Below are 26,518 nucleotides of genomic sequence, written 5' to 3' on the forward strand. Positions count from 1 at the left end.
CTTTGCTGGTTGAGGACGCCTGTGCTTTCTGTTCTTCTTTAGTGGTATTTTTCTTTCTCGTTTTCCTCTTCATTTTATGCCCCCTTATATCACTTTTTAATTCTTTCCACATTTTCTCTCCACATCTGTCACATTTATTCTGTTCGTTCAGCACCCTACAGTAAAACAAACTCCATTGCTATTGTTGCATCATTCACCTTTGGGCAATAGATTAGCTGTGAGTGATTAGCTGTGATTAGATTAGTAGCTGTCTGTGTATCATCACAGTGTGTTAGTGGCAAGTTCTAAACCTCAGCCAAAACCTTCCTTTCATCTTGATCTCCTCCTCCTGGTAATGTTGGCTACCATTACCATTCTTAGGTATGTGAAAAGGATGAAAATGAGATTTGTCTAACTTCCTGGGCTTCTCTGGTCCGTATGTAGTATCACTACATTATGTCATGAAGAAGGACTGTATTTTGGATGCCATATTTATACAGCTGAAGTTGTAGTTTCAAATGATGTGGAGATTCAGGTTTTTTGCTCATTAACTCCACTATCACCGCCTAGCTGGTACGGAATATTGATTTGTTTTTTTTCCTCATGGAGAATGTTCGACTCTTGTTTCTGACATTCATCTCATACTTTCCTGAGCGCCTGAAATGCCAGGCACAGCACACTAGCGCACAGAATTCCGTGAGCGGACTTTACATTTTCCATTCTGTGTCCCGTTTATCGCGGCTCAGGACTCGATCCCTCTGTTCAGATTCCCGTGACAAGCAGCTGCCTGGCCGGACGGGCAGCGGCCGCGGGAGCTGTCAGTGCCCAGGGACGGCAGCGGCGCCGTTCATCACCTCCTGCCGAGGCTGCCGGGCCCGCAGGACTCGCCCTCAGCACGCTCCCGGGAGGTGGGCAGCGCTCCTCGGCCCCGGCCCCCGGAGGACAGACGCCGCCCGGGCCCCGACACCGCCCTCAGAGCGACGCGAGCCCGGCCCCGCGCGCTTTCCACAGCCGCGCGGCCGGCCTCGGCCCGCCCCGCCCCGCGCGAGGGGAGAGAGCGCGCACGCGCCAACTGCCCTGGGGGGTGCGGACGGCAGCGACGTTCTTTTACGTATGTGCGTGAGTGCGCAAATCCCCTACGGCCAGGGGCTGCCACGTGACTCCGGCGGCGTATGCGCTTCCGGGTGAGCAGGGGCGCGCAGGCGAGCGGGCCCTTTCCGCGGCGGTGGCGCGGCCGAGGCCGCGGCCCGGCCCGTTACGTCCCTCCCTCCCTCCCTCCCTCCCGCCAGGTATGGCCGTGGAAGGGGTGATTAACGGCGAGCCGGGAGCTCTGAGCTGTGGCCGCGGCCAGGCCGGGCTGTGCGGGCGCAGGGCAGGGCCGCGGCCCGGCCTCCCGTCGGTGCGCGGGGGGTGGCGGGGCTCAGTCCAGAGCCCTCGGGCGCGGGGGTCCTGGGGGGGCGGTGCTCGCCCGCGCCTCGGGCGTGAGAGTCGGTGCCAAGCCGCGCCGGTGCCTGGCACGGTGGTTGCCCCGCGGGGCGCGGAGCGGGCTGGTGCGGCCCCGCTCTGCCGAGCTCGCGGCTTCCTCCGCAGAGCGCGGTGTCCGCGTCGCCCCGGGTGGCTTCGGGTCGACGCTGGGAGCGGCAAAGGGCTTTGAGCCCTGTTAAACTTAGCAGTGCCTTCCCCCGCCTCGATAGAGTGATCACACCGGAGCGTCAGCCTTGTTTTCATAAAGGAGCCTGGGGGTTTGTCGTCGATGACGGAGACTTTTTATTTCCCCTTTCTCTTGAGTGTCTGAATAATGAGTGGGGTGTGTGAGTGGAGTAACTTTTTCCGATGTAGGTTTAGCAAATGCACTGTATAGAGCTATGTCGCAGTAGTTAAGAGTTGCTTTCTAGTGCCTTTTATTTTAGTTCCTCCTTATTTGCAGCTACTAATGTAATACACTAAGTAGTGATTGATTATTTTTGGTTTACTTGTATGCATATTTAAATCTTACAAAGGCATATTGCATGTATTTAGGTGGTGTATACATTTCTTTTGACTGTTGTCTGGCAAGTTAGTATTTCCCTTTAAATCAATCTCAGTGATTCAGAAATGCAGATCGCTCTGAATGTAGAGTTTAAAGTAGTATCCTCGGAGATGAAAACAGCAGTTTTCTCAAAAGTTTTCTCTTTTAGCTGACTGATTTCTTTGTGCTTTGATGCAGAGAGAAGGGAGTAAAAGGGGTGAAGAATTGACTTGTTATTAATGAAAGTTCTTGCACTACCTCATTATGCAAAGTTACAAGTGATAAAGTTTGGATGTCTGTCTTCAGAGCTGGGAAATGTCTCCTGGGGTCATGGCTAGTGTGGCCACATTCTAAAAGTCAATGGGGTTATAAAAACATTTAGAAATTATAGTGAGCTGCACCATGTGGATGTGTGTACCAGAAAATATATCTGTTCCTTTTGTCTTGCTGTAAAATCAAATGTGAAAAATACTCTTAGCGGTACCTCTTTAATTCACTTAACTAACAGTTAATGTTTCTCTCAATATGGTGAAAGTGAAATGTAGAAGAAAAGTAGGCTAACCTTTTTTTGAAATTGATTTCGACTTTCTGAGACAGAAACAGCAAGCTATTCTTTGCTGACCAGGTACATAGTTCACTAGTGTTCAATAGCTCATCACTGCTATTGTCTTGCAAAATAAACTTTGTATTTATTCTACTTCAGATGCTGAGGTACTGATCAAGGACCGAATATGGGTCTTAGTATTGGATAGGCAAATACAAACATATAAATGTGTAACTGCTATTTATTTGTGTATTTTTCTGAGAACTCAAGGGTGAAAACCTAAAAAATAATTTTTGCAAGGGATCTTTAACTTATATAATAAGATTATCTCATGCATTCTGTTTTTTTTTTTTCTCTTTTAAGTGTCTGGGACAGATTATTTAGCTATAAACTAAATTTTAAAAAATAGCAATTTATAGTAGACTGTTTAACACTGTTGTATTTGGTACTCCAGCACCTGCCAACTAAGCCAGCTTGGTATTAATGAGAGAACTCTGAAAATTATGTTTTTGCAGAAAAAGAATGAGAACACTGATGTTTGACTTCTGGTGCAAGCAGTAATACACTTCATGTGCAAACTTAAGTAGGTTTAACATGGTGTTCTGGAAATGGAAATCAGTTCATCAGCTGTAGTGGAAGAGTAGTGGGTTTTAGTGATGTGTTTGCTTTGGTGCTATTTTTCTTTTTGTAGTACGATAATTTGCCTGTTGACATAGTTTAAAAGGCATTGTTAAGCACCAAGGTCCCGTGGTTCCAGTAAGAGAGCAGAACCGAATGGCAGTCCTGCATCCACATGTTCTTTGATGCGTTGAAGTTTCTGACCTTTAGATAGCTCTCATTCTTCCAATTCCATTTCTTTAAGTAAAGTGGAAAGTAACGAGCAACGGAGAGTAAAAATGATCAGGCTTGCTGTTCTCAGAAACCATGACTTGAGTTGGCCATGCAGAGTGCTAGAATCAGGTAGAAATTATTGCTTTTCTTCTTCATGACTAATAAATACTTGCATTATTGCAATATATTGCATTTTTCAAGTTAAGATTTTAGATCTTTGATTTACAGCTGAATTAAAAAGAGATTTTGGCATAGTAAGACCAGAAGATGTCAGCACTACCACAGCAGCTATAGGAAGACTATTCTAAACTTGGCTTTAATTTGTATGAGCAGAAATAGTAGACTTTTTCCCCTGCTTTTTAAGCATTTATACTGGTGATGTAAAATTATTCAGTAGTTAACTTTGAAGTCAGCACTTTTCTAACTTTATTGAGATTACCTTTCCTCCTTATTTTCTCATTCTTTTAGCTGACAAATTGCAGTGCTTTTGTATATGAGATTTTAAAACAACTGCTTAGCCTGCATCTTAAGTAGGATGCTGAAAACCTAAATTCAAGCTTATTTGATGCTGAGCTTGGAACTTGCCTTGTAAGTTTTTTGCAGTTGTACTATGTGGTATTTAGTGAATGATTGTTTTCAAATCTACCTTAATGAGAAGCTGCTGGTGAGAATTCTGTAAGTAAAGAGAAGTGTTTTGTAAAAGTGTTTTAAACTTTGGTTACAGCATGAGTAACTTTTAAACTTTGTGCCTGTCTTAGTGTATTGAGTTTATCTCAATGTAATGAAATACATGCTGGTAGAAATTGCTTCTGCACTGAAATGCTGTACATCTGAAATTAATAGATGTTACTTGGTGTTTGGTATTCTTCAAAAGCCTGGTGAGAAAACTGCTTAAGTCTTGGAGCAAAACTACTGTAAACTGTCTTGTGGGAACTGTATTGTGAATGCAGTGCAGGCAAGGTCAAGAATAGCATCTTATAGCCACCAGCACAGTGATAAGGTTGGTTTGTGGTGGTGGGTTTTTTTGTCAGTTTTCTTAATTTCTTCATCTGTCTCTTAAGAATAAAGTCATCAGTCTAGATTTTCTGTTAGGTTTAGTGTCTGTTTACAGTGAACTCTGTAATTGCATCAGATGGCCCATTCCATAGTGATTGTAACAACTATATTCTTTTGACTGCGTCAGGTACCTTGTGAAACTTCTGGTGCTTTGTCTCAGTGTCCTGAAACAAGCGCATAAAGAACTATGCACATATTCAGTGTTACTACTAATCATAATATGATCTTATCTCCAAGCAAATATTTAAAATTCATTGTTGCAAACACTCAGGAGAAACTAACTGTATGCTGAGAATATCATCATCTTACTGCAAGAGAGGACATGTTTCATGAGGAAAGTCATATGATTCAAGCAGCAGGAAACTACCCCAAACAGCATATTAGTCAAAAAAGGACAAACAGAAAGCGGGAGAGCTGGGAGGACAATTGCTGGGGGCAACTTCTTGGAGACTGTGTGCACAGGAACATACTGCCAGCAACTTAGTGGTGCAGGGGCTGAACGATTCAAAGGAGAGTCTGACCCTTAAGAGGAGCTGGGTTGCTACCTTCTAGAAATTTTAGTTCAGTTTTCTGGGTGAGGAAAGCAGGGAAACATCAGTAACATAAGCTTACATTTTGGTCATTGGCATTTAATTTGTCTCTGGTACTGCAGTTCTACAAAGAAAATAATCAGCTTGTATAGTGTGGGTTTAAGCATTGCAGGATGTTTTAAAATCAGTCTGTGACTGTAATCAAGTCAGGAGAAGGTAAATTGAGATTTGTTGTGAAAGGTGATCCCACAGAACAGTAAGGGTAACTTGTTTCTTTTTACCCATGTAAAAAGTAAATTGTGTCTCTGGCTTAATTAGCAGTATGTTAGCAGTCAAACTTTGTACTTACTGGTGTTCTGTGTTGATTGCTTCTTTGCATTTAAAAATATCATCATTTCCTGTTTTAGCATTGATTTTCTTAACATCTTCATTGATAAGTTTACCTGTTGCTGCCAATCTTTAGAGCCAGCGCCACCAAGGGAGTCAACAGCTTGGATTTATATGTCAGCAGAATGGTTTATTATGTTCCATTATTGGGAAGTCCCTGTTGCTGGTGATGGGTGAGCCTGGAAAAACACAGCTTGACTTGCACTTCACAGGGTGAGTTCTCTGAAAACACTTTCTGAAATAGTTATCTTTAAAATGTTTGTGGTTTTCTTGGTTTTTTTAGAACTGGGTTGAGTTTAAGATTTGACCACTGTAATTTTTTTTCTCAAAATATACAATTATTCAATATCTCCTATAGAATCTAGAGCTGTCAGATTTCATAACAGTTTGGAGTGAACTGGTGTAATCCCAAATGCTAGATCAGGTTGCTCAGGCCCTTGATTTTAATTGAGAGGTTGATCCTGCTTGAGCAGGGCATTGGACTACACGAGATCCCTTCCAACCTAATTTATTGTATAACAAACCATTCCATAAGCAGTTTTGCATGGAAAAAAAATAAACAACAGCAAAATGGAACCAAATCATAAACTTTTCCCTGGTTTGTGTGTGGTTTCTTTTTTTTCCTGTGTAATACCTCAACTTGATGATAAGTAAAAGGATGTGTTGCAAGTATGGGAATTACAATAGTACTGAACTAGCATCTTCTGTTATGTTCCTGCAGCTCCTCTTTAGCCCACTGTCCTGAAAACAAGAGGTTCTGGCTGATCAGGAGTCCCCATTAGTAATTCAAGTTGGCTGGAAAATGGAAGGCGTTGAGTTTAAGGAAGAATGGCAAGATGAAGATTTTCCAAGGTTTTTAATGTTTTTTTAAGTAATTCAAATCAAATGCATAACATCCAGAATAAGCTGCTACTTTATCTTCCTGGTGAACTAACACTCGGTAATAATCTTGAAGTGATTTTCATTAATACAGTAGCCTTGAAAAGGTTTTGTGGCATGTTTCTTTATGGTCTGGAAAGGGATCACTTCATGTTCATGTGTAACTTAACTTCAACAGTGGCATCCCTGTATTACTTTCCAGTGTTACTGAAGTGAAAATTCATAAACTTGGCTTTGTTTTCCATGGTAATCTTTTGCAACTACATTGTTTGCATATTATTACCAGTGTCTGAAGGCCCAAATATTTCATTAAGCAACATTTCTAAGTTGAGCCTGCTAGTGGTGCTTGGGTCTACAAAGAACTAAACCAGCTGACTTCAGAGGCACTCTGTAATAACATGACTAAAGTACTTTTGTAATGTATTTAATGTCAAATTTTCTCAAGCAAGAATATGAGAAGTTTTCTTAAGGGTGACACATGCTAGTAGCAACCAGTATTTTGTCATTTGTCACATCAACAGATGGTTGCTTGAATGCTGTAGAGGAATTTTCTGCTACTTTGTGCTTTGCTTACTGAAAGCTTGAACTTAGGTTATAAGTAAATTTAGTTTGGTACTATCCCGCAGTGGTTTTTTAGCAGTGTGTAAGTCTAATTATTTAGCATTTAGCTGGCTATTTAAGGAAAAAAATGATTTGTAACAATAGTTTCTTCTTTGTACACCACCAGGCCCCTGCCAGAGGATGATCCCGTTGAGTCAGATATATTGGCTGCAGCTGGAGAAGAAAGTGAAGCTGGTACGAACATTTCACTCCAGTCAGGCTGGCTGCTTCCTACTTAGATGGCTGTTTTAAAGCTTCATTTTGTTTTAGGGTGTTTTTTGGGGGGTTTGGGTTGGTGGTTTGTTGGGTTTTGAGTCAGGCTTGAGGAAACAGCATTCTAAATGAAATTTTTGTATGTGAAGGGTATTATAAACATCTTGACTTCTCCCTGTGAACAGAGCTATCCAGGCAATACTGGACGAAACTGAATTATTGCACTCACTTCTGACCTGTCTTAAAATCTTGATTCATTATTTGGCTTCTGTGCATCAGTTAGGACTTGCCTTAGTTTTGCTCCAAATTTCAGACCTTTGTGGCCTTATTTTAAGAATGTTGCCTGCCTGAATGGTCAGTGGGGAAATACAGGTGTTTTCTTAATGTTTAAATTTTTTGCATCTTGTCTGTCTGCTTTAGTTGTGGCATTTTTAGTGCTAGATCTGTCATTTCATTTTATTCCCTGCTTTTAACTGCTAAATCACAGAAGTATTTGCCTTGTGTCTCAATGCATGCTGTGTATTCACCTAACCGTTGCTTTAATTTTCTGTCCTCGCTGTTGTTTGTCAGCCGCCTTTTTTTTTTTTTCAGCTTGTGTGTTTATTTCATCAAAGATGGTTATGATGTTACGAATACCTTAACAAAAACAAGGGCTAGGGACATGAATCTATTGCGTTATTTGCAAGACTTATTTAGTATAATATCTAGAACAACTCATGGTATGCTTTGATGTAGCTAATATGGGTAATAGGTGCTTAGGTGGTGGCAGCACTACAGGTTTTTTTTCTGTAGGGAGGAGTATGGTGGGTCTAACACTGTCATCATAGCATGTATGCAATCGGGTAAACTTATGGCTTTGAGAACTTTGACCTCCAATGCTGTTTTCTTCACCTTGTGTTTAATTCTTATTCCGAAGATACATTGTTTAAATTGTGGGTGTTAATTTACAATGCTTTCTGAGAAAGCACTATGCTCTTCTGTCTTGTTAATATGCTTATCTAAACTCACTTTAGCTTTGAAAATAAATAATTTGTTTTTTTAAATACAGAGGTTAATGGAACCAAAGTGAGGAAGAAACTAATTGCTCCAGATATTAGCTTAACTTTGGATCACAGTGAGGAATCTGTTTTGTCTGATGACTTGGATGAGAGTGGAGAGATTGATTTGGATGATTTAGATACTCCTTCAGAAAACAGTAATGAGTTTGAATGGGAAGGTAAGTATTTTGTTACTTTTGTCTGATTCCCTAAAATATTTCTGTGTGCAGGTCAACAGGTCTTCAGGTGGAAAATAACTATGACTCAGTATTACAAGAGTAAAAATGTAAAGGAAGTGATTAGATTAGAAATTGGAAATAGGCCCAATGAATTTTTAAAGTGCAAAGCAGACCTTGACTGATTAGTAAAGAGGCAATGTATTTATCTGGAGTTACAGCTAACTTAGGTGAATGTCATTAAACACCTGTAAGACCTGAAGTTATGGAAAATCCTCTCTGTTGCAGTATATTTTCAAGAACCAACCTGGGAGAAAAAATATACAAGGTGTTTCATATGTATTATATATAGATCAGTTTTAAATAGAGGTGAACCATATAAAGAAATATAGATTAAGGATTAGCTAGTCAGAAGTCGACAAATTGCAAGCCTTTGTATTTAAGGAGGACAATGTTATTTTTAAATATATTCAGTAACACCTGATCTTATATCTTACTGTGGTGAGAATAGCAAAAGGTCAGTAGCCTTAGAGTTTGCATGTTCTCTGGATTGACTGGAAGTGGTAGAAGATCCTCTTTTGTGTCAATGAATTCTGAAATGACTTGATAGGAAGTTAACTTAGCTATAACCTCACTAGTAGTGATCTTAATTTTAAGAAATGAACAGGTTCTTCATCTTATTCTTATAGGCAAAATCTGGAGATTCTAGCAAATTTTATTTGAGGTAAAAAAGTTATGTGTACGAGTTACAGCACAAGTTTTAAACTTGAGTTTAACTTTGTTTTAAGGCCCTTTTACGTAAGCCAAGAACTGTTGTGTTGGTCAAATAGTCGGAGTCTTTAACTTCTGTAAACTTCATGACTTAAGAATGTCTCTAATAAGTAAAAATGTAAACTATTATTATATTTTATTCTGGAAATAAAATAATTTTAATTCCTGAGTAAACAGGAAGCTTTCTTTTCACTATTACATATAAAACGCTACCTGTTCTTCATTCCAAGATAGCTTACAAATGGAGAAAAATACACTCTTTAGAATAAGGTGGGGTTTTTTAATAGGTAAAGACATACTGCGGGTGAAGTTTTCATAACAGAGACTGGGTTTACCTGTGTAAAAGGATTTTCATTATTTTAGTGAAGAACAACTGGTGTTTAGGGTTAGTTTTACAATGATGCGGAGGAAGTGTTCCAGATGTTTGTGCCTTGTTTTTAAAAGTGGCTGAAAAGGGTTTCTGTCTCTTCTTCCTTTAATGCTGCTGCCTTCATTTTCCTGGAAGGATAGTTTCAATTAACAGCTTTGTCTTGGGAACAGACAACTAACTTGCAGTAGGTTTTTCTCGCTTTGGGTAAGGTCTATGCAACAAAGCCAAGAATCATAATTTAATTGGAGCAAATTGTTTTAGATTGCTGTCAGCATAAATTTCGTATGTATTGATTGCACACATGTGAATTAGATTTAATTTCTGATAGATTTGCCTGCATGTCTGCTTGCAAGGTACTGTCACTGTTTTAAATCATGCTTTTATGTAAATCTGTGATCAAGCAACCTGTGTAATTATCATTGGAGTTAACCACTTTGTCTATTTTGGTGAGATTGATCAAGATCTGTGTTCTGAAAGCCTACAGTTGAATAGGCTTCCTACATGAATGGAAATCTGTTATGTACTTTGACATAGAAAATTACAGTCAACAGATAACTGCCAACATAAGAGTATTTTGATAAAATATATTTTACACCCACGAGATCCTATTTTGTAATGACTGAAGGAACCAAGTCAGCTGATATGTCTGACTGGCTAAAGAATATTAAAATGGATTAGATAGCAAAGTGGTTAACTGGTGTTGTAATTGATTGTCACTATACGTAGTATTCATAATGGATCTGGAACATGTTTTAACTTTGGCAGATGATCTTCCAAAACCAAAAACTACTGATGTAATTAGGAAAGGATCACTTACTGAATACACTGCAGCAGAGGAGAAAGATGATGGTCGACGCTGGCGAATGTTTAGGATTGGAGAACAGGACCATAGGGTGGACATGAAGGCAATTGAACCGTATAAAAAAGTTATCAGTCATGGTGGTAAGGATTAGTGATGTGCTGAGCGGAACTGTTGAGAAACTGCTTCTTTAAGCTGAGTTTGGGGTGGCGCAGGAAGAGCTTTGAGCATAAAGACTCATGTGATGATTCATTTGTTGCAGTGTTAAGGCATATGGTTGATACAATATTTTTTCCCTATTAAACTAAAGTTCCAAAATGTACACATGTTCAGATGAAGCTACTAACATGCACATATGTAGTAAGATAAGCTTATCTGGTCTACAGTGTCAGTGCGACTGGTTTAAGAGTGTTGAAAGCATTAACTGTAGATCTAGTAAGGCATAATCAATTTAATGACTCTTCCCAACAGTCTGTGGAGTTTAAGTTGGAAGAAAAGTTGACTATATAAAAGTCTGAGACTTTATACTGAGATGTTGATTGTAGGTACAGCATTGGATTTACATCAGCATCAGCTATTTCTTTAGAAGTAGACAAACTTGAAAAAGAAACCTTGATATTTTCTGTAACTGTATGAATCTGTCTATATAGAATAGATATTTGTAAATCTCTTCAAGGTAAATACTGAAAAAGCTTATTGAATGTGCTTGACTTTGTGTAAATGTAGTCAATTTGTAGTCATCTTTTTCACTATTGATGCTTTTTTCTTTGTTTTTAGGTTATTATGGTGATGGGTTAAATGCCATTGTTGTGTTTGCTGTTTGCTTTATGCCCGAAAGCAGCCAGCCTAACTACAGATACCTAATGGACAATCTATTTAAGTAAGTCATTATCAGCCTCTGAATATTGTCTTAATTTCACATTGTGAAACTTAGCATTTGGATGTAAGGGCAGTTACTTCTCTCTCTTTTTATTAATGAAACTTTATATTTCAGATGAGGGAAAGGTAACAAATAGAAAAGCAACTACATCTGCTTCCAAGGGAAGGAGAAAAATTATTATTAGATGTTGCTCAACACTGTTGCCAACTCTAAATTTTTTAAATATATTTGAGTGCTACGAGGAATTTAATATCCACAGATCTTCACGTGAAAGTTTTCTTTGCTTGTTTTTGCAGGTATGTAATTGGCACTTTAGAGCTGTTAGTAGCAGAGAACTATATGATAGTTTACCTGAATGGTGCAACAACACGGAGAAAAATGCCAAGTTTAGGCTGGCTTAGGAAATGTTACCAGCAAATTGATAGAAGGTAAGAAGCTCTGCAGTGTTTTCTTACAATATTCACATGCTCAGTGATATGCATATTTAGGAAAAACTGCTGTTTATTGTGGTGTCTGGAGCCTACTGGTTAAGATTTAATGAAGCAAATTGCTTGGTGTATTGAAAACCTCTTCCTAAGCTAGACAGTGTGGAATAATGCTACAGACATGCCTAGTTGTTTTTTGCATTTTTTGAGTGAAAATACTAGTGTTAGAATACTTAATACTGTTACCACGTAAAATATCCTTAAAACTTAATGTATTAATACGATAAGGTAATAAGGGGGGGGTCCTTTGTGAACCACTTCATCATTAGTCATGTAAAAAGATTCAAAGACTCTTGTCTTTAGAATGTTATTTCCCTGTCAGTGTTGTCAAACTGATACTGTATCTTAAATTTTGATTATGTAGTTGTGTGGTGTTTTTATCTTCTGGCAGATAGTAATGAATAATGGAATATCAGAATACCAGACTGATCTGACTGGTTGTGCTTGCAAAAACATACTTTTTGTATATTAAAAAACACCTTGTCATGCTGCCTTTTTGTTCTGGTAATTATGTCCGCTGTTTGAATTCTTCAGGTTAAGGAAAAATCTGAAATCATTAATCATAGTTCATCCTTCTTGGTTCATCAGAACAATTCTGGCCATCACAAAACCTTTTATTAGGTAATACTCTGGAAGCTATTTCTTTTTTGTTTGTTTGTTTGTTTAAAAAAAGTAATCCTAACAACTATTTACTTTAAACTTCAAAAACTGTTTTAATATTGACCTACTGAAAAATTTTTAAGTTGTAACTGTACCCTGCATTTGTTCTTCCACAGCTCAAAATTCAGCCAAAAAATTAGATATGTCTTTACCCTGGCAGAACTAGCTGAACTCATCCCCATGGAATACGTTGGCATCCCAGACTGCATAAAACAGTATGTTTTATTATTCAAACGTGTTCTACGCTGATTATGTTTTAGAACCAGTATATATTGTATACAGTAATTGTTTTGAATGTAATACTTTGCATTTAATAAAATTTAATTTAACTCAGATCATTGCTATCTCTAGGAGGAGTACCCATGTTTGACCACATTTCTAACTTCAGTTTGGTATGCAGTAGCACGGATAGTCAAAATGTTAACGTATAGGGATCTTCACAGATAGTGCCTTACATGATTACCAAGTTAGGGTGTGTGAATTAAGTCTTCTATAGACAAGGCCTTATTCCAGTTGCTGTACCCCTTGGTATACTAAACTGGCTTGTGAGTGAGAAGTTCTGGGCATGTTGATACTGAAGTTATGTACAGTATCTTCAGTGTTCGTGCTAAAACGTGGAACAAGTTAAGTGGTGAAATATCACTTGGGTTGGAATTTAATTTAAAAGAGCTGTGGTGAAAAAATGCTCAATCCCTACCCATAACAGTTCTAAAACTACTTTGGCGAAGAGGTTGGGGCAGCATCAGTGTCCTTGGTTTTCTCCTCTTCCTTCCCTCCAGATATAAATATCCATTTTAATGTCAGCACAACTCTGCTTTCAAATATGATGATGATAATTTTGTCATAGTATCTGTGGGTGCAGCAATAGAGTAGAAACTATAAACTTGGGTCTTAAAGCCAAATGAAAATACTAACAATTCTGATGATAAATTGATCAGCCTAGTAGAGGGTATAGCATACAAAACCTATAGAGTATGCATCACAATAGGTGATCACAAACTGGGAACTCCATAAAGAAAGATGGCGTAGTCTCTACTGTGTGGACAGAAAGGCACATCTGTGTTGGACAAATTCCTCCCCCACTCCTGCAAATGGCTGGTTACTGCAGTAAACATTCAGCTGGTATCAGTTGCACAATTTAACTTTTTATGAAATGGAGAAAATGCAGTTTTCTTGGGGTGGGGAGGAAAGACATGACAATGCTAAAGCAGCCTTGTGCTATCTTTAGAATATTTTTTTTTACTGGGGCTTTTCAGGGATGTGTTTTGAATGTTCAGGCTGGCATTCCAAGTCTTGAAAGACTCCTTTCTGTATTGATGAACTTTTAACTGTTCTGCAAAGGCTGAACTTGTCTGACACGTGGAGTTAATTCCCAGACTTCTGTGGAGGGTTGTATCTGGCTTCAAATGGTTTTGAATACAAACTTTAAATTTTAGTGATGGATGTTAATACTGGACAAGAAGTTGTATTGAATTCATATGTTATGTCATAGTAACTAAATCTTAATGCTTCTTGTTTAATGCTTATAAATGTTGGAGGTACAATATTTTTTCTTAACTATCAGTTCTGAAACTTGGTATATTTGTACAAACTGTACTGACACTAATACCAGATTGCAGCTTCTGTTGAATTTGGCCTTCATATGTTATACTTACTGAAATCAAACTTTTCCTCACCAAGGTATGAAGAAGAAAAGTTTAGAAAGAAACAGAAAAGGTATATTCATATTTTGATTAGGGTTGCATCTAGAAAAGACAATTTGCACTGCAACTAACTCCCAGTTGATTGGCTTGCAAAAAGGAATAAGCATTTGTAAATATAAACATGCACTAGTGACTAAGTCTTTAAGCATGGAAGTAACTATCCTGTTTGCAAGTACAGTATATCATCTAAAAGAACTCACCCTGGATGTTCAGACAGATATTTGTGAATACTCTCCATTACATGAGATGCTCACTTTTCAGGGGATACATAGATTCTCAACCGAATCTTCAAGAGGCGAAAGTAGTGCTTCTGTATGAATTAATTAAATCAAGTTTCACTGTTTCTAACAAGAAGTGATGTCTGAAGGAAGAGCTGGTTTTAGGCGCTAAGCTGTAGCTATGCGTCAGCAGAGATGCAACTGGAAGAAGTTCTAATATTGAACCTTGCATTTTGTATTTTTGGTATTCACTCCCTTTTTAGTTAACTTGCACAGATGCAATCTAAATTAGTATTTTTAGTGCTGTTTGTATTTGCAGTGCCTATGCTCCTTGCTAATAAACATTGGATTTTCATTTTTGTTAATTTTCAGTCTCTTGCTAACTATTCAAGCTATTCCAGCAGCTGATGAAATCTTTTGAATGGATATGTTACTTTTTCACTGTCACTAACAAATGTACTGAAAGGTTTTGCTACTAACTTTGCTTTTTTTAATTACTCTTCCTGTGTGTGCATAGCTATTGAGGGAGGCTTATTGTCTAAATTGTGTAATGAACATAGAGAGGAACACTGAGAAATTAAAAAGCATTTGAATTCTTTCTGAAAGCTAGGAGGTAAAGCTAGTGACAAGCACTGAATGTTTTCTAGGAATTACTCCAATTAAGTGATGATTTTGCAGTGTGTAACCTGAAGTACTAAGCCTGTCAAATTTAAGAAACCCTTTCAGTACATATTGAACAACAGTTCTGCTTGATTTTTTTTTTTCTTCCCCAGCCCAATTCTATTACAGGGCCCATTGTATTCAGGATGCAAACCTGAGACATTCAAACAGTAATGTAAAAACTTTTAAAAATCTCCAGTACAACACGCACTTTCTAGTGTGCCTGGCAATATCATCACTTATACTACCATCACTTTTGTAAAAAGTAGTATGTTCCTAAGTGAAACTTATATATAGAGGAAAGCTCACAGACACTATTTGATACTGAGACTTTAATCAGGTTGAAAGCAGTTGTAGGCATTACTTATTATAATAGGGGGAAAGGAGATGTGTTGAATTTCACTTACTGAATTGTTGAGGATGGCAGTAGGAATTTTTTGGCTATGTGTATGAGTCACTTTAGAAGCTAAAATATGATATGCTTCTATGGATTTATATCGTCAGCTATATGCTTATGCATAGCTTGTTTGCATTAGGTTACCATATTTTCTTAGACTTTCTGTGGTCGGTCTTTTTAAGTCATGTGAAAACATGGTTTTTGAAGATACTGCAGTGAGGACAGGGATGAGTTTCAGCTGCATACTGTGCAGGTGAACAGGTATTCCAGACAACACTGTTTCAGACCTATTGGATCCTTATGTGCTAGGTTCAGTTTACAGCTGCAAAAAAAACCAACCCACTTGCCTCCCCTTCTTATGGCTTTAATTTACCTCCATGCACAACTTACTTTCTAGAAGATATAGTTAAGACTGTAGCATGTTCTTACTGTAAAGAGGAAAAGTACATCTCATGCAGGACTGTCAACTACCACTGGTTTCTGCAAAGCAATGTTTTGTTTGCTAGTTCCGAGGCAGATACAAAAAAAAAAAGCACAAGCAAAAAAACAACTTTAGCAGCATGATGGTGAATTTTTCCTGGGTAATTACAAGAGTTTTAGAACTTAATAGAAAAGGTATTGCAGTTAAGGAGCCACTTAACTTTTGTTGATTCGACTAGTGCTGTTACCTTCTTGGCTTAATTACTGTAACATTAAAGGTAATTCTGTGCTTATTCTTCAGTCATGAATTCATCAAAGTAGTAGTGCTTGAAGGCATTGTCATGTTACCTGTAAACTTGTATTCTTGCTTGCATTCATTAATAAAAGCACAGAACCTGCTTTTTTTTCTCTGTAGTCAAACTTCACCTGCACTTTTCAAATGCTTCATTTCAAATGCTATAGTTATGTAAATGGTTTCTTAACAATTTTAATTTCTAGGGGGAGGTAGAAAAATAGATACTTTTTTTTACTTAAAAGCATTGTTGTGACTACATTCAATAAAAATCTTAAATTAAGATATATTTACTAAAACTCTTTCCATGTAAAAGCTTTGTGTTTTCCTGATAAGATGAATAGTTTTTGCTTAATATATGAGCTATCAAACTAGACTACTTCTTAACATAGTTTTAATCTTACTGCTTTCTTTGCTAAGCAGAGTTGACCAAGAGCTGAATGGAAAGCAAGAGCAGAAAAGTGAACAGTAAGTTTGGAGTCCAAACAAGACTGAAGAATATGCAGATGGAATTATGCTATTTTTGCTCTATTTACAATGCATTCTCTGTGTGTGTATATATTATATAACCTATTGAAAAAGGTGCTTAACTTCTTTGGACTAGCACAGAATGGACTGCTTACTGCTGTATTGGTTTGTCTTGACTTTAATAGCTATGTTTATGTAATCATTTTATACTGCTAAATGTCAACCCTATGTTTCCAGAGGATGTTCTTGCAATTGTTTATCTAAATGATGCATGTTCTTCAGTAAAATATTTATATACCTAAATGTTAAAGGAAAGAGATAATATATATTTTTATGACTGAGCAATATATTGTGTGTACCTGCTGAAGGAATTCATTTGCAGGTAGACGAGGCCATAAGTTACTTGTTGTTATTGTATAAATCTGTTTTGCTGTAAATGGTCAAGTGCATTTCTTCGTTGCCACAGAAACCTTAATTTGTTTGGATATTAACAATCACACAATGTAGTCTTTCACAAGTATGGAGATCCTTATTTTTGTTCGCATACCTAATACAATCATTATGCACTGACCTCACTAAAGTGAGTTTGAGCTTTGATGTCTGTTAGTCCATTTTTCAGAATGCAGGACTGCAGTTCTGTGAACTTCAGTCTGTTGGCCAAAGGATTTAAGCCTAAGCCACAATAGAAGCTGAACCGTTTGAATGACTAGTAAGATATCAGACCTTTCTCAATTTAAGTTGCGAATTTAGATTCTGCTTCAGTAAATCAAGGCTATCTCAGCTACCATTAGGAAATAAGTACACTGCAGTTCTTCCTGGATGAATATTGGTTGTCACCAGTAGGAACTCTAGTCATACTCACTAAAGCTTGAGAGTTACACAGATATTCTAGCCATAATATTAATTGTTTGCAGAAGTATGGGGGGATCTTATGCTGTCTTGTAGATGAAACATCTTAGTTTGGCACATGATAGAAGCACTAATTGCACTTAACAGAAAAGTGATTTAAAGGTTGGTGTGTTTTTCTTTCCCCACAATGATAGTAAACTTGTGTCTGTAAGAGGTGTTCTTGGACACATAACTAGTGTAACTAGGGCACCAATAATGCACTGGTTGGTATGTTGTAAAAGTTTGTAATGTCTTTTGGCAATCATTGCTATTTCTCTCTAAGGACAGGTACATGCAAATAAATCCATTCAGGAGTTGAACAATATAATATTGTAGCCAATATGTTAAATCTTCACTTTTGTTTTTTACTGTGCTCACAATTTTGTCTTAATGTCAAAAAATGAGTTCTCAATGATATTAAAAGTTAGCGTTATACAGTTCTCTTACTTAAAAAAAAAGTTGCATTCAACCAAAGTACTACCTGACACTGATAAATTGCAGTCAAGAGAGCGTTCCAGGGTCAAGACTTATTACCAATTAACAGTTAATCTACTGTCTCTAATGACACATGTATAGACTCTGAGAGCATATTCATGTCAGATGAGGGCAAATTGCCCATGTCTCTGGGAGTTGAAGTCTGCAATTCAGAGACTTTCATCTCAAGATCTGGGTACTTTTGTTGTGGTAGTTTCTGTATCACAGTTTCAACAAGATTAATGTGCAGGGTGTTCTCTTTCAACAGGCAGTGCTAATTTCAAGTTGCCTTGCATCCATTTCATCAGGTTTGGATTTTGTTCTGAAAGCAGAACACAAATGTGAACAGTTTCTTTGGGGCTGTCTTATCTCCTGCTTCAATTTCAGTGTTGGCCCAGATTAATGTAAAGCTCCAGTCAGTAAATTGGACACTTACAGCCTGTTTACTTCTGATACTCTCACAGTGCAGTGTATGAACATGCAAACATGTAAACCTGCCTGATTCTTACTGATTCTGTGTGGGTCCTAAGCTAGATACTAAGCATTCTCATCATCTCATTTCAATGTTTTCCTAATTAAAAAAAGTATTCTTCTTGGTAAAGTCATATTCTTAGTGGAAGGATTGTAGTTCTACGTGTCCTGTTGCTTCCTATGTGTATAGTGCAGTATAGAGTAGCCAGTCCTCTGTACAGGCCATATTGACAGATGGTGGGATTATTATTGTTGTCTTTCCTGGTGGCTGAGTGATGCTATAGTTTGATGCTGCAGTAGTACTGTTTCTTTTGGAAATCTGTATGTGCTTACCAAATGGTTTATTTCTCTAGTATATGTTTTTTTGAATTAATATACAGCACAACAGTTCTTCTGTCCCTAAAGATATGCAACTTGAGAAACAGGTGTACTAAAGACCTTTTGCAGCTCATCATTTAATGGTGAGGTGGATGTTTACAAAAAAACAAAGAGGTCCCAAAGTTATCTTGAACACAAATGGGTAACTTTTTGGCAAACTTATCTTTTTTTTTCCTATAAAATAATTTAATATATTTTAATATTTAAAAATCTGAAAAGTTGGAATGTCATACTGTTATTAAAATTATCTCAAAACCTGAATCACTTTGTGATAAGATACGGTATTGTAGGGAATTCACCATTCAATTGTACTTCCTTCTAAAAATAAAACTCATGTTGCTGGAATATGGTTTGAGCGCTATCAAGAAAAGATAATTTCATGAGTCACTAATTTATCTTTGATTTGGAAGTCTCATTAGTTTTTCTCTATATATGTGGTAATAAGTCATTAGTTATCTTTTATTATTACTACACGCAACTGAAATAGAGATGTTTGGGCCAGTGGCCTCTCTGTGGATGTGACATTTTGTAAATTGATTTCTACACAGGATAAGCGTTCAGAAATGGCAAAGATATTTTGAAGAAAGTGTCATTAAAAACCGATGTGAGTAGACTCTGGGTTGCTTGAATGTTCTTGATGTTCTGTGTAGTATGGCAAAGCCATGTTGTGTTGGAAAGTAATGGAGAGGAGTGTGTAAGGATTTAGTGCTGAAGCAGATTGAAGTCTTTGAGGTTCTGGAATGTTAAAATGGAGATTTCTTTGGTTCCAAAAAGCTTAAACTGGTTAGAATAATATGTAACCTTGTTCATAACAATGCAGTTTAGCAATTTTTTTTCTTTATTTTCAGTGGACAAGTAAAGAATAGTACTTCTTGCTGCAAGGAACTTTGTACTGAGAAACAAGTTACATTTTGAATTGCACACAATTAGTATATAGCCTGTATTTTTTAGCATGTTTCAGCAAGTTTGTTGCATTGTACACTTAAGTGCTCTAATGATGGCTTAAGACCTTTCAGCAGTTAGTTTGTGTCAGACTTCAAGATTAATTACATGGTGGTGGTAATGGAATCTTTTTGTGAAATGACCTGGAAGTGTGTCATAGGGAGGAGAGGGTGGCATTGGTGCCTAGTCATGTCAGCTTCACTGATGTCATCTACTGAAATGCCTGAAGTTAACTGAAGATAATGGAGCTACATTGTGAATGGGCACTAAGCTAAATCTGTCACATAGTAAGTTTCTTGGTGAAAAGTGTATTTCTTCCAGTGTCAAATTTTTGTCGGTGTATCCTATGGATTTATACAGTATTTATTATGTAGGAAGATGGCTTAAATGCATCTCTTAGGAAAAGCTGTTGTCTTTGGAGTTGACTTTGATTCTCAAGTCACTCCAGTCTCCCTCAGAAAAGTCTCATATGAGGAACAGAGGGGAGAGGGGTAATAGCTTGCGTGCTTTTTGAAACCGCAGAAGTCTTACAAAGCTTTCAGTGAAAATTCTTACTCAATCCTTGTGAATGCAGGTCATTCTCTAGAGGATTTGTTTCACCGACTGGTTGTCGGAGATGCTTGAAATAAGTGCTTTAATTATACTTTTTAAGGATGCCTGGTTTTAGTCAGAGTAGCACTCTGAAATGTAAGGAATATTTAAATATTCATATTCTGAAAGACAAATTTTGCAGCTTTCCTAGCTTCCCTTATCGCATCTTGTTCCCTATATTGAGCTAACAGGAAAGAAGGATGTTTGTGAAGAGGATACAGTTGTGTTAGTGTTTTCATCATTCCCTTCAACCATGAGACCAGTGAAATTAAAGCCATTCTTTGCTTAACTAGATTGTTTTTCAGTTTTGTAATTTCGACTGCCCAGTTTATTCTGATTTAAACATACTGATTTTATTTTTTTGTAGTATTGAAAATGATCTGAGAAGCTACTTGAGTGTTTTCAAAAAGTCAAGTCCTTATCTTACCATGCTCCTTCCTCTAGCTTGCTCAGCTGCTAGTTAATATTTATGACATGGAATTCCAGGTTAATAATTAGAAAAAAAAAAATCACGGAAGACAGATGCTTACTTTCCTAGTGGCTGTACAGTTCTGCAGTGTTTCTTATTCAGTCATCTGAACAAAGCATTTTTATTAAAAAGAAAAGCCTGAGCAGTAGGGTGCTCTAGCAGTTGAATGGTAGATAGAAGGGTTAAGACATTGTCTGTTAGTATCAGTAAACTTTGTGTGATATGGGAAGTGTGCAGTTTAACAAAATGAAGCTGCAGTAGTTATGCAAAAACATAGATTGTGAATCACAGATGATACAACTGGCTTAAATTTACTATTAATATTCTTCACAGATGTGACTGTTTTCCTTTGCCACTTTTAATATAAAACTATGTAAGTACAAGACTTTCCACCTACCTCTTAAGAATGATCCTTTCTTTTTAAATGAGCTTCTGTTTGTTCCAAGGTGTCATGGAGTAATGTGGTAAACACATTTCTGAATGTGCTAGCTGTTAATACTTATGGGAAACTTTTTAATTAGGAAAAAAATAAATGCTATATGCAATAAATACCTTTGGAAAAGGTCTGAATGTTTTATTTTACTGCTTAGGAATATATTGATAGGAATGTCTTCTGTGTTTGCACCACCACCTTCCTCTTAAAACCATGAAATTTAGATTTGGTTCCCAAAGCATTGCAGGACTAGTCGCAGTGAAGTTTAACAATTATTTTGAAGATAAGTTTTGGAGCCGAGTATTTCAAAGGCTGGGAGTATAACGTTAGAGGAAAATGGATTAAGCTCTTTGCTTAAGGAGGGTGTGGATCTCAGTCACTTGAGCAGGTAAAATAAACCCAAACCGGGCACTACAGCCGTTTTAACTGCTCGTTATTATGGAATGTTTTAACCCGAACCCCTTGCAGCACTCACTCGCTGTTCAGTGGGGGGGCTGCGCCGGGGACAGCCGGGCGTGCCGCCGCCGCTTTCCCGCGGCGTCCCACCCCTGCCCGGCCCAACCGCTCCGCTCCCGCCTCAGGCGAGCGCTGCTGCGGCGGCGCCAGCCCCGGGGGGCGGGATGAGGCCGGGCCCCGCCGCCGTTCCGCTTCCGGGCCACGGGGCGGCCGGGAAGGGGCCCTCACCTCTTCCGGCCGCCGGGAGCGGGTGAGGCTGGGGCCGCGGGAGGCGGCTACTTCGAGGGGGGGGCCCGGGCCGGGCCCGTGGCGTGGCCCTTGCTTGCGCGGCTCCCCCTTCCTGCGGCTGCCCGCGGCTGTGGGGCGGCGACCGGCGCCTTCCCCCGGGTTCGCGGGGGGCGATGGGCGCGGGCGGGGCGCTCGGTCCCCAGAGCTGGCCTGGAGTGCCCGGCCCGGCTCTCCTCAGCGCGCCCCCGGCGCCGCGGGGGGACGGGGATCGGTTTGGAAGCCGAACGGGCGCCGGTGCGGGGCCCAGAGCCGCGCCGGTGTCGGTCCGGCTCCCTCCCTCCCTGCCGCCGGGCCGTAACGCTTTGTGCTCTTGAGCGCTCTTAGTTGTCGGTCAGTGTTTGAGCAATGATTTTTAAAATTCTGTTTGCTCTTGCTGTGCATTGTACATTAAGGGCTCTGTTGTGTTTTTTAGGTTTTTAAAATTATTTTTGTTTGTTTGTTTTAAATGAGAGCGAGGACTTAACAGGCGTCGAGTGCCGTGGATGATCAGGAAGGTGTCCAGCCCATCTGGGTAAGCCATGGCCTACCAGCTGTACAGGAACACCACGCTGGGGAACAGTCTTCAGGAGAGTCTGGATGAGCTCATACAGGTGCGTGGGGTTTAGGGTCAGGGCAGTTAGCTTAAGAAAAAGAGAGGTTAGTTATTAAAATGGCTTTGTGGTTGCTGTATCGGGGTGCTTACGGCCAGTGTTTGGAAAATTACTGATTGGAATCAAAAGCTATTGGTACTCCATTGGCATGGGAACTCTTAACATTCTAGGTGAAGGAACATGTTTTACGTAAGTGGCATAATCCCCTGTTGCATGGCCCAGTAAATGAACAGCCAGATTAATTGGGAACACTAATCGATTTCCAGCTCTTATGGTTGTTTCCAGTGAGGGTTTTTCAGAAGAAATATTTGTGTAGCACAGAAAATTATGTTAGCACATTATTTCTTCTCTCAAAGTTAAAATAGGAAAAAGGAAGTAAACATAGGAACATAATACTTCTGTAAATTGTTCTTCTAGAGATCTGCTTCATGTGAACTTTGTTTTGATGTTTTTAATTTTTACTGCATTTTTGAGTTTACTTTGAAGCAACTCAAAACTTTTTTTTTTTAAACTACTTCAGTCACAGCAAATCACGCCTCAGCTGGCCCTTCAGGTGCTACTTCAGTTTGATAAAGCTATAAATTCGGCCCTGGCACAACGAGTCAGGAACAGAGTCAATTTCAGGGTAAGATAACAATATATAAAAGTTCTTCATGAGGTACAGTAACCAAGTGTTGATGCAGAATGTAATTTAAAGCTGTGTGCTCTAAGCAAAAAGATATGAAGGTCCATTTTGACTCTGAAATACTGTTTACATGTATATTCTGTATGCAGTTGTAAGGCTTGTTATCTTACTCTGCCAGGGATCTTTTGAAGGAATGCAAAAATCAAACAGATTTGGTGGGCGGATGAAAACAGGGGAAAAGGGAAATGCTTTGAGTTGCATGGCCATCCTCAGTGTGTTGCAGATGGGGAGGGAGACTTGCTTCTCTTAGTTGTTCCTAGCAGAAGTGAGATGAGGCCAGATTTTCAGCCACATCTGTAATATGAAGAGAGACTAGGGAGTTGTACATCTACCCTTATGCAAATCACTGAATCATTTTGTAGCTATATTCTGTAGGTATCATAGAAAAACAAGTTTGGGTTGGTTTGTTTTTTTTTTTTTTTCCCCAGATGGCCTCCCTAATAATGTTAGATAGCCAGTAAATTGTTAAATGTCAACTTGATTGTCATTGTGAGAAAAAGACCCAAAACAATTGTCCTGTTAACTTACATCCTAATATTTTTTCTACAGTCTATGCACAATGCATTAATGAAGTGAGCTCTTAAGATCTTAGTTTTTAAACCATATAGATACCTTAAAAAGAGCATAACTTCTTTTTTCCAGCACACTTAACTTGCTTGTGATGTAACACGGTATAGAAAACTGTTCAGAATGTGTTCAGTGGAGAAATTTAAAAAATGTTACTTGGAGTTAAAGTTCAGGACTACCAGTTTGAAATATGTGAAGGTAAAGGTCAAAAGATTTACTTATCAACATGCTCAATCATCAAACGAGGGATACTCCTTTATGTCACATAGGTTTGTTTTGTCGTGATTTTTTACTTAACCAGTTGCAGAATTCACATCTTGTTATGATCGTGGCTGTAACTGATTTTTCTTATGGCCCATGCTTTAAGGAATCTTTTCTGATACTGATCCTTCATACATATTAGAAAAGTTACAAAACTTCTCAGCGTACCTGTGAAGCTTCCCCTTGGATAGACTAACATCTCTACATGGTCTTAAAAATTTCAGCCACTGGAGGGCATTTAAACTACAGTTTTCCCCAGAATTGCCTGCTTGCCAAGTTTGTATGCATTCAGGTTTACAGTTGGCTTTATGGCAAACCTAGTTCTAGGAGGTATGTAGTTCAGTAGATATTAAACATATTTTCTGTTACTTTTGGGATGCATCCTATAGAAAATGTCTCTTGTCTTTTTAAAGGGGTCTCTGAATACATACAGGTTCTGTGACAACGTATGGACATTTGTACTGAATGATGTTGAATTTAGGGAGGTCACTGAACTTGTCAAAGTGGATAAAGTGAAAATTGTAGCATGTGATGGAAAAAGTAAGTATGGAATACGATATAAGTAAACTGAGACACAATACTTGATCATGTATAGAAAGTTTTGACCAAATGTCTGATTAAAGCTAGATTGATTGTATTATTCAGACAAAAGTAGGTCTCTGCACTCCCTTTTATGTATGATGAGAAATGAAACAAAAGCAGAATAAATGCTTCCCTAACTCATAAGCACTGAAATAGGAATGCGTTAGAGACTGCTTTACGTCTGTTGTTGGGAAGTACATACTACTACAGCGATGACAAAGTTGGCACTAATCTTAATTGAATTTCTGTGTGGTGATTTTTCTAGTATTAACCTGTTGGTTAGAACAGCGCCATGTTTTATTGACTGTCCATCGGTCTGAGCAAGCAATTGTCTGAGAAAACTGTTTAAGCAATTGTTTGCTGGATTTGATAGTAGGGGACCCAAGCATTTGCAAATCATAAGATTTATGTACTGCTCAACAGGCCCACTGTAAGTACACTGCCTACAGGAGTTTATGTTCCACGTTTGCTTCACTGGATTACTTTTGTCATTGTTCCTTGGAATTCTTTACTGGAAAAAGTCATTTAGTGACTTTTGTGGCAAGCTGGTTTATAACTTTTAAAACCATCAAGTGAGGCAGAATATCACTAAAGACGTGTGAAATGGTGCTACTTGTTTCATCCCTGGGGAGTGATGCTAAAAGGAAGGTCTGAGAATGGAAAAGGCTTTATTTAAATATACCCTAGACCTCTGAAACAGGTTCTTCATGGCTTCCTGATCCTGGCATGATTACAGTAGTCACTATAGTGACTTCAAATTGTAGTTCTAAAGAGTTGACCGAATTTATTGTTTGCTTAACTTCTGGTATTAGCCAAGCATATAATCTTACTGTTTATTTTCTGTGTGTTTATTATAGTTAGTAGAGGAAACCTTACTTTCCAAGTATTCATCATTTTCACTCTTGATAAAGTATGCAGATAAGATTTAAAGACCTGGGTGACTTAAAGTTAGCGCTTAGGGATATGGTGTAGTTGGGATCTGTCAGTGCTAGGTTAACGGTTGGGCTAGATGATCTTCAAGGTCCTTTCCAACCTAGATGATTCTGTGATATTCTGTGAAAGTTGCTATTAACATTACAGCCTTTTTTTCCTCTCAAGTAGTTGACTTGCTAAAGGAATGTAACAAACACCTACTTGTCCTTCTCTGTAACCAAGTTATGTATTTTTTCCATAGAACAAGAGCAGTAGTGGTAGTAATGCCAGAAGTTGCACTGGTGCTAACTGGTGCTTCTGACAAAAGTTCAGAACAGAGAATTGCTCTCAGTTGTTTTATGAAGATGATGCTCATTCTTGCATCTACTTCAAAATGCATAATAAACTATAGCCTGCACTCCACAGGCATTTATGATCCTGGATGTGCAAAACCCTTTCTCTCTAGTTGATCCTGTGATTTAGCCAGATCTGCTCGTGGCTGATGGCAGTAAGTGTTTGTGTATCACTACAGGTTAGAGCAAAGCTTCTTGTATTTTTAATGCCTTAATAGCAAATGATGTGTGTGCACAACCTTGAAGTTTTGTGCTGGCTCTTCTCAGTGTTGCTAACTGAAGTGAAACAGCATAAGCAGTTCATGCATTGCATTGATAGCAGTGGAGGGAATTGGGTAGGTGCAGAACATGTTCTAAAATGCCCGGGCAATGCTTTTGAGCTTGAGAGCTTGAGCTTAGAGAATGGTATTGGTTCTGTTTATACTCAACTGTAGCAGGGGTATGTATTCTTCACATTTTCTTTTTTCTTTCCTAGACACTGGTTCCAATACTGCAGAATGAATAGAACTGTGGTTTGTCTGCAATATTTTCTGTTAATATGCAGCACTTTCTGGAGAGAAGCATGGAAAGGGACTGTGTTCATACTTAATTCTTGTGATGCAGATGTGAGTTAATTCATAGTAGAAAGCATCACAGAATGACAGCGGAAGAAGTACCTGTAGCATTTCTTCAGTTCACCTTATAGGGCATGAATACAATATTACTTTCTTTTTTTTTAAATTACAACAGATACTGTTGTCTTTTTTGTTCAAAATAATTTCTGTAATAAACTTTTATTTAAAAACTTGTGAATGAGTGATCATTGGAAAGCTTTG

At 38.5% G+C, this 26,518-nt stretch overlaps 2 protein-coding genes across 5 annotated transcripts; both read left to right on the plus strand.

Annotated features, from left to right (window-relative positions):
* The first annotated feature begins 1,100 nt into the window (after positions 1–1,100).
* On the plus strand, positions 1,101–26,495 carry BNIP2 (BCL2 interacting protein 2). Of its 4 annotated transcripts, XR_012630394.1 has the most exons (14): positions 5,412–5,548; positions 6,057–6,187; positions 6,942–7,009; positions 8,076–8,243; positions 10,147–10,323; positions 10,958–11,060; positions 11,357–11,488; positions 12,080–12,166; positions 12,322–12,420; positions 13,886–13,921; positions 16,319–16,363; positions 22,204–22,343; positions 24,270–24,396; positions 26,179–26,495. XR_012630394.1 is itself a non-coding variant. In XM_074880397.1 (13 exons), the coding sequence occupies exons 3-13, from the start codon at positions 6,138–6,140 to the stop codon at positions 22,214–22,216; spliced, it is 978 nt and encodes a 325-aa protein (XP_074736498.1). In that variant the 5' UTR covers positions 1,101–1,163; positions 5,412–5,548; positions 6,057–6,137; the 3' UTR covers positions 22,217–22,320. The 4 variants fall into 4 exon arrangements, 3 of the variants coding, with proteins under 3 accessions (XP_074736498.1, XP_074736499.1, XP_074736500.1); XM_074880397.1 differs by lacking the exons at positions 24,270–24,396; positions 26,179–26,495 and adding an exon at positions 1,101–1,163 and having other exon boundaries at positions 22,204–22,320; XM_074880398.1 differs by lacking the exons at positions 13,886–13,921; positions 24,270–24,396; positions 26,179–26,495 and having other exon boundaries at positions 22,204–22,320.
* Positions 22,205–26,495, plus strand: GTF2A2 (general transcription factor IIA subunit 2). Its single transcript, XM_074880400.1, has 4 exons — positions 22,205–22,343; positions 22,864–22,968; positions 24,270–24,396; positions 26,179–26,495. Exons 1-4 carry the CDS (start codon positions 22,272–22,274, stop codon positions 26,202–26,204), a joined length of 330 nt encoding a protein of 109 aa, XP_074736501.1. The 5' UTR covers positions 22,205–22,271; the 3' UTR covers positions 26,205–26,495.
* Positions 26,496–26,518: the final 23 nt, after the last annotated feature.

This window comes from Strix uralensis, chromosome 11 (genome assembly GCF_047716275.1).
Source record: "Strix uralensis isolate ZFMK-TIS-50842 chromosome 11, bStrUra1, whole genome shotgun sequence".
NCBI classification, from domain to species: Eukaryota; Metazoa; Chordata; class Aves; order Strigiformes; family Strigidae; genus Strix; species Strix uralensis.

Bases quoted from the DNA above. Each gene is read 5' to 3' on its own strand.
- BNIP2 (XM_074880397.1), top strand. From the start codon at position 6,138: ATGGAAGGCGTTGAGTTTAAGGAAGAATGGCAAGATGAAGATTTTCCA. The intron at 7,010-8,075 runs GTACGAACATTT...TTTTAAATACAG, and splicing joins TGGAGAAGAAAGTGAAGCTG to AGGTTAATGGAACCAAAGTG. The intron at 10,324-10,957 runs GTAAGGATTAGT...CTTTGTTTTTAG, and splicing joins AAAAGTTATCAGTCATGGTG to GTTATTATGGTGATGGGTTA.
- GTF2A2 (XM_074880400.1), top strand. From the start codon at position 22,272: ATGGCCTACCAGCTGTACAGGAACACCACGCTGGGGAACAGTCTTCAG. The intron at 22,344-22,863 runs GTGCGTGGGGTT...AAACTACTTCAG, and splicing joins GTCTGGATGAGCTCATACAG to TCACAGCAAATCACGCCTCA. The intron at 22,969-24,269 runs GTAAGATAACAA...GTCTTTTTAAAG, and splicing joins GGAACAGAGTCAATTTCAGG to GGGTCTCTGAATACATACAG.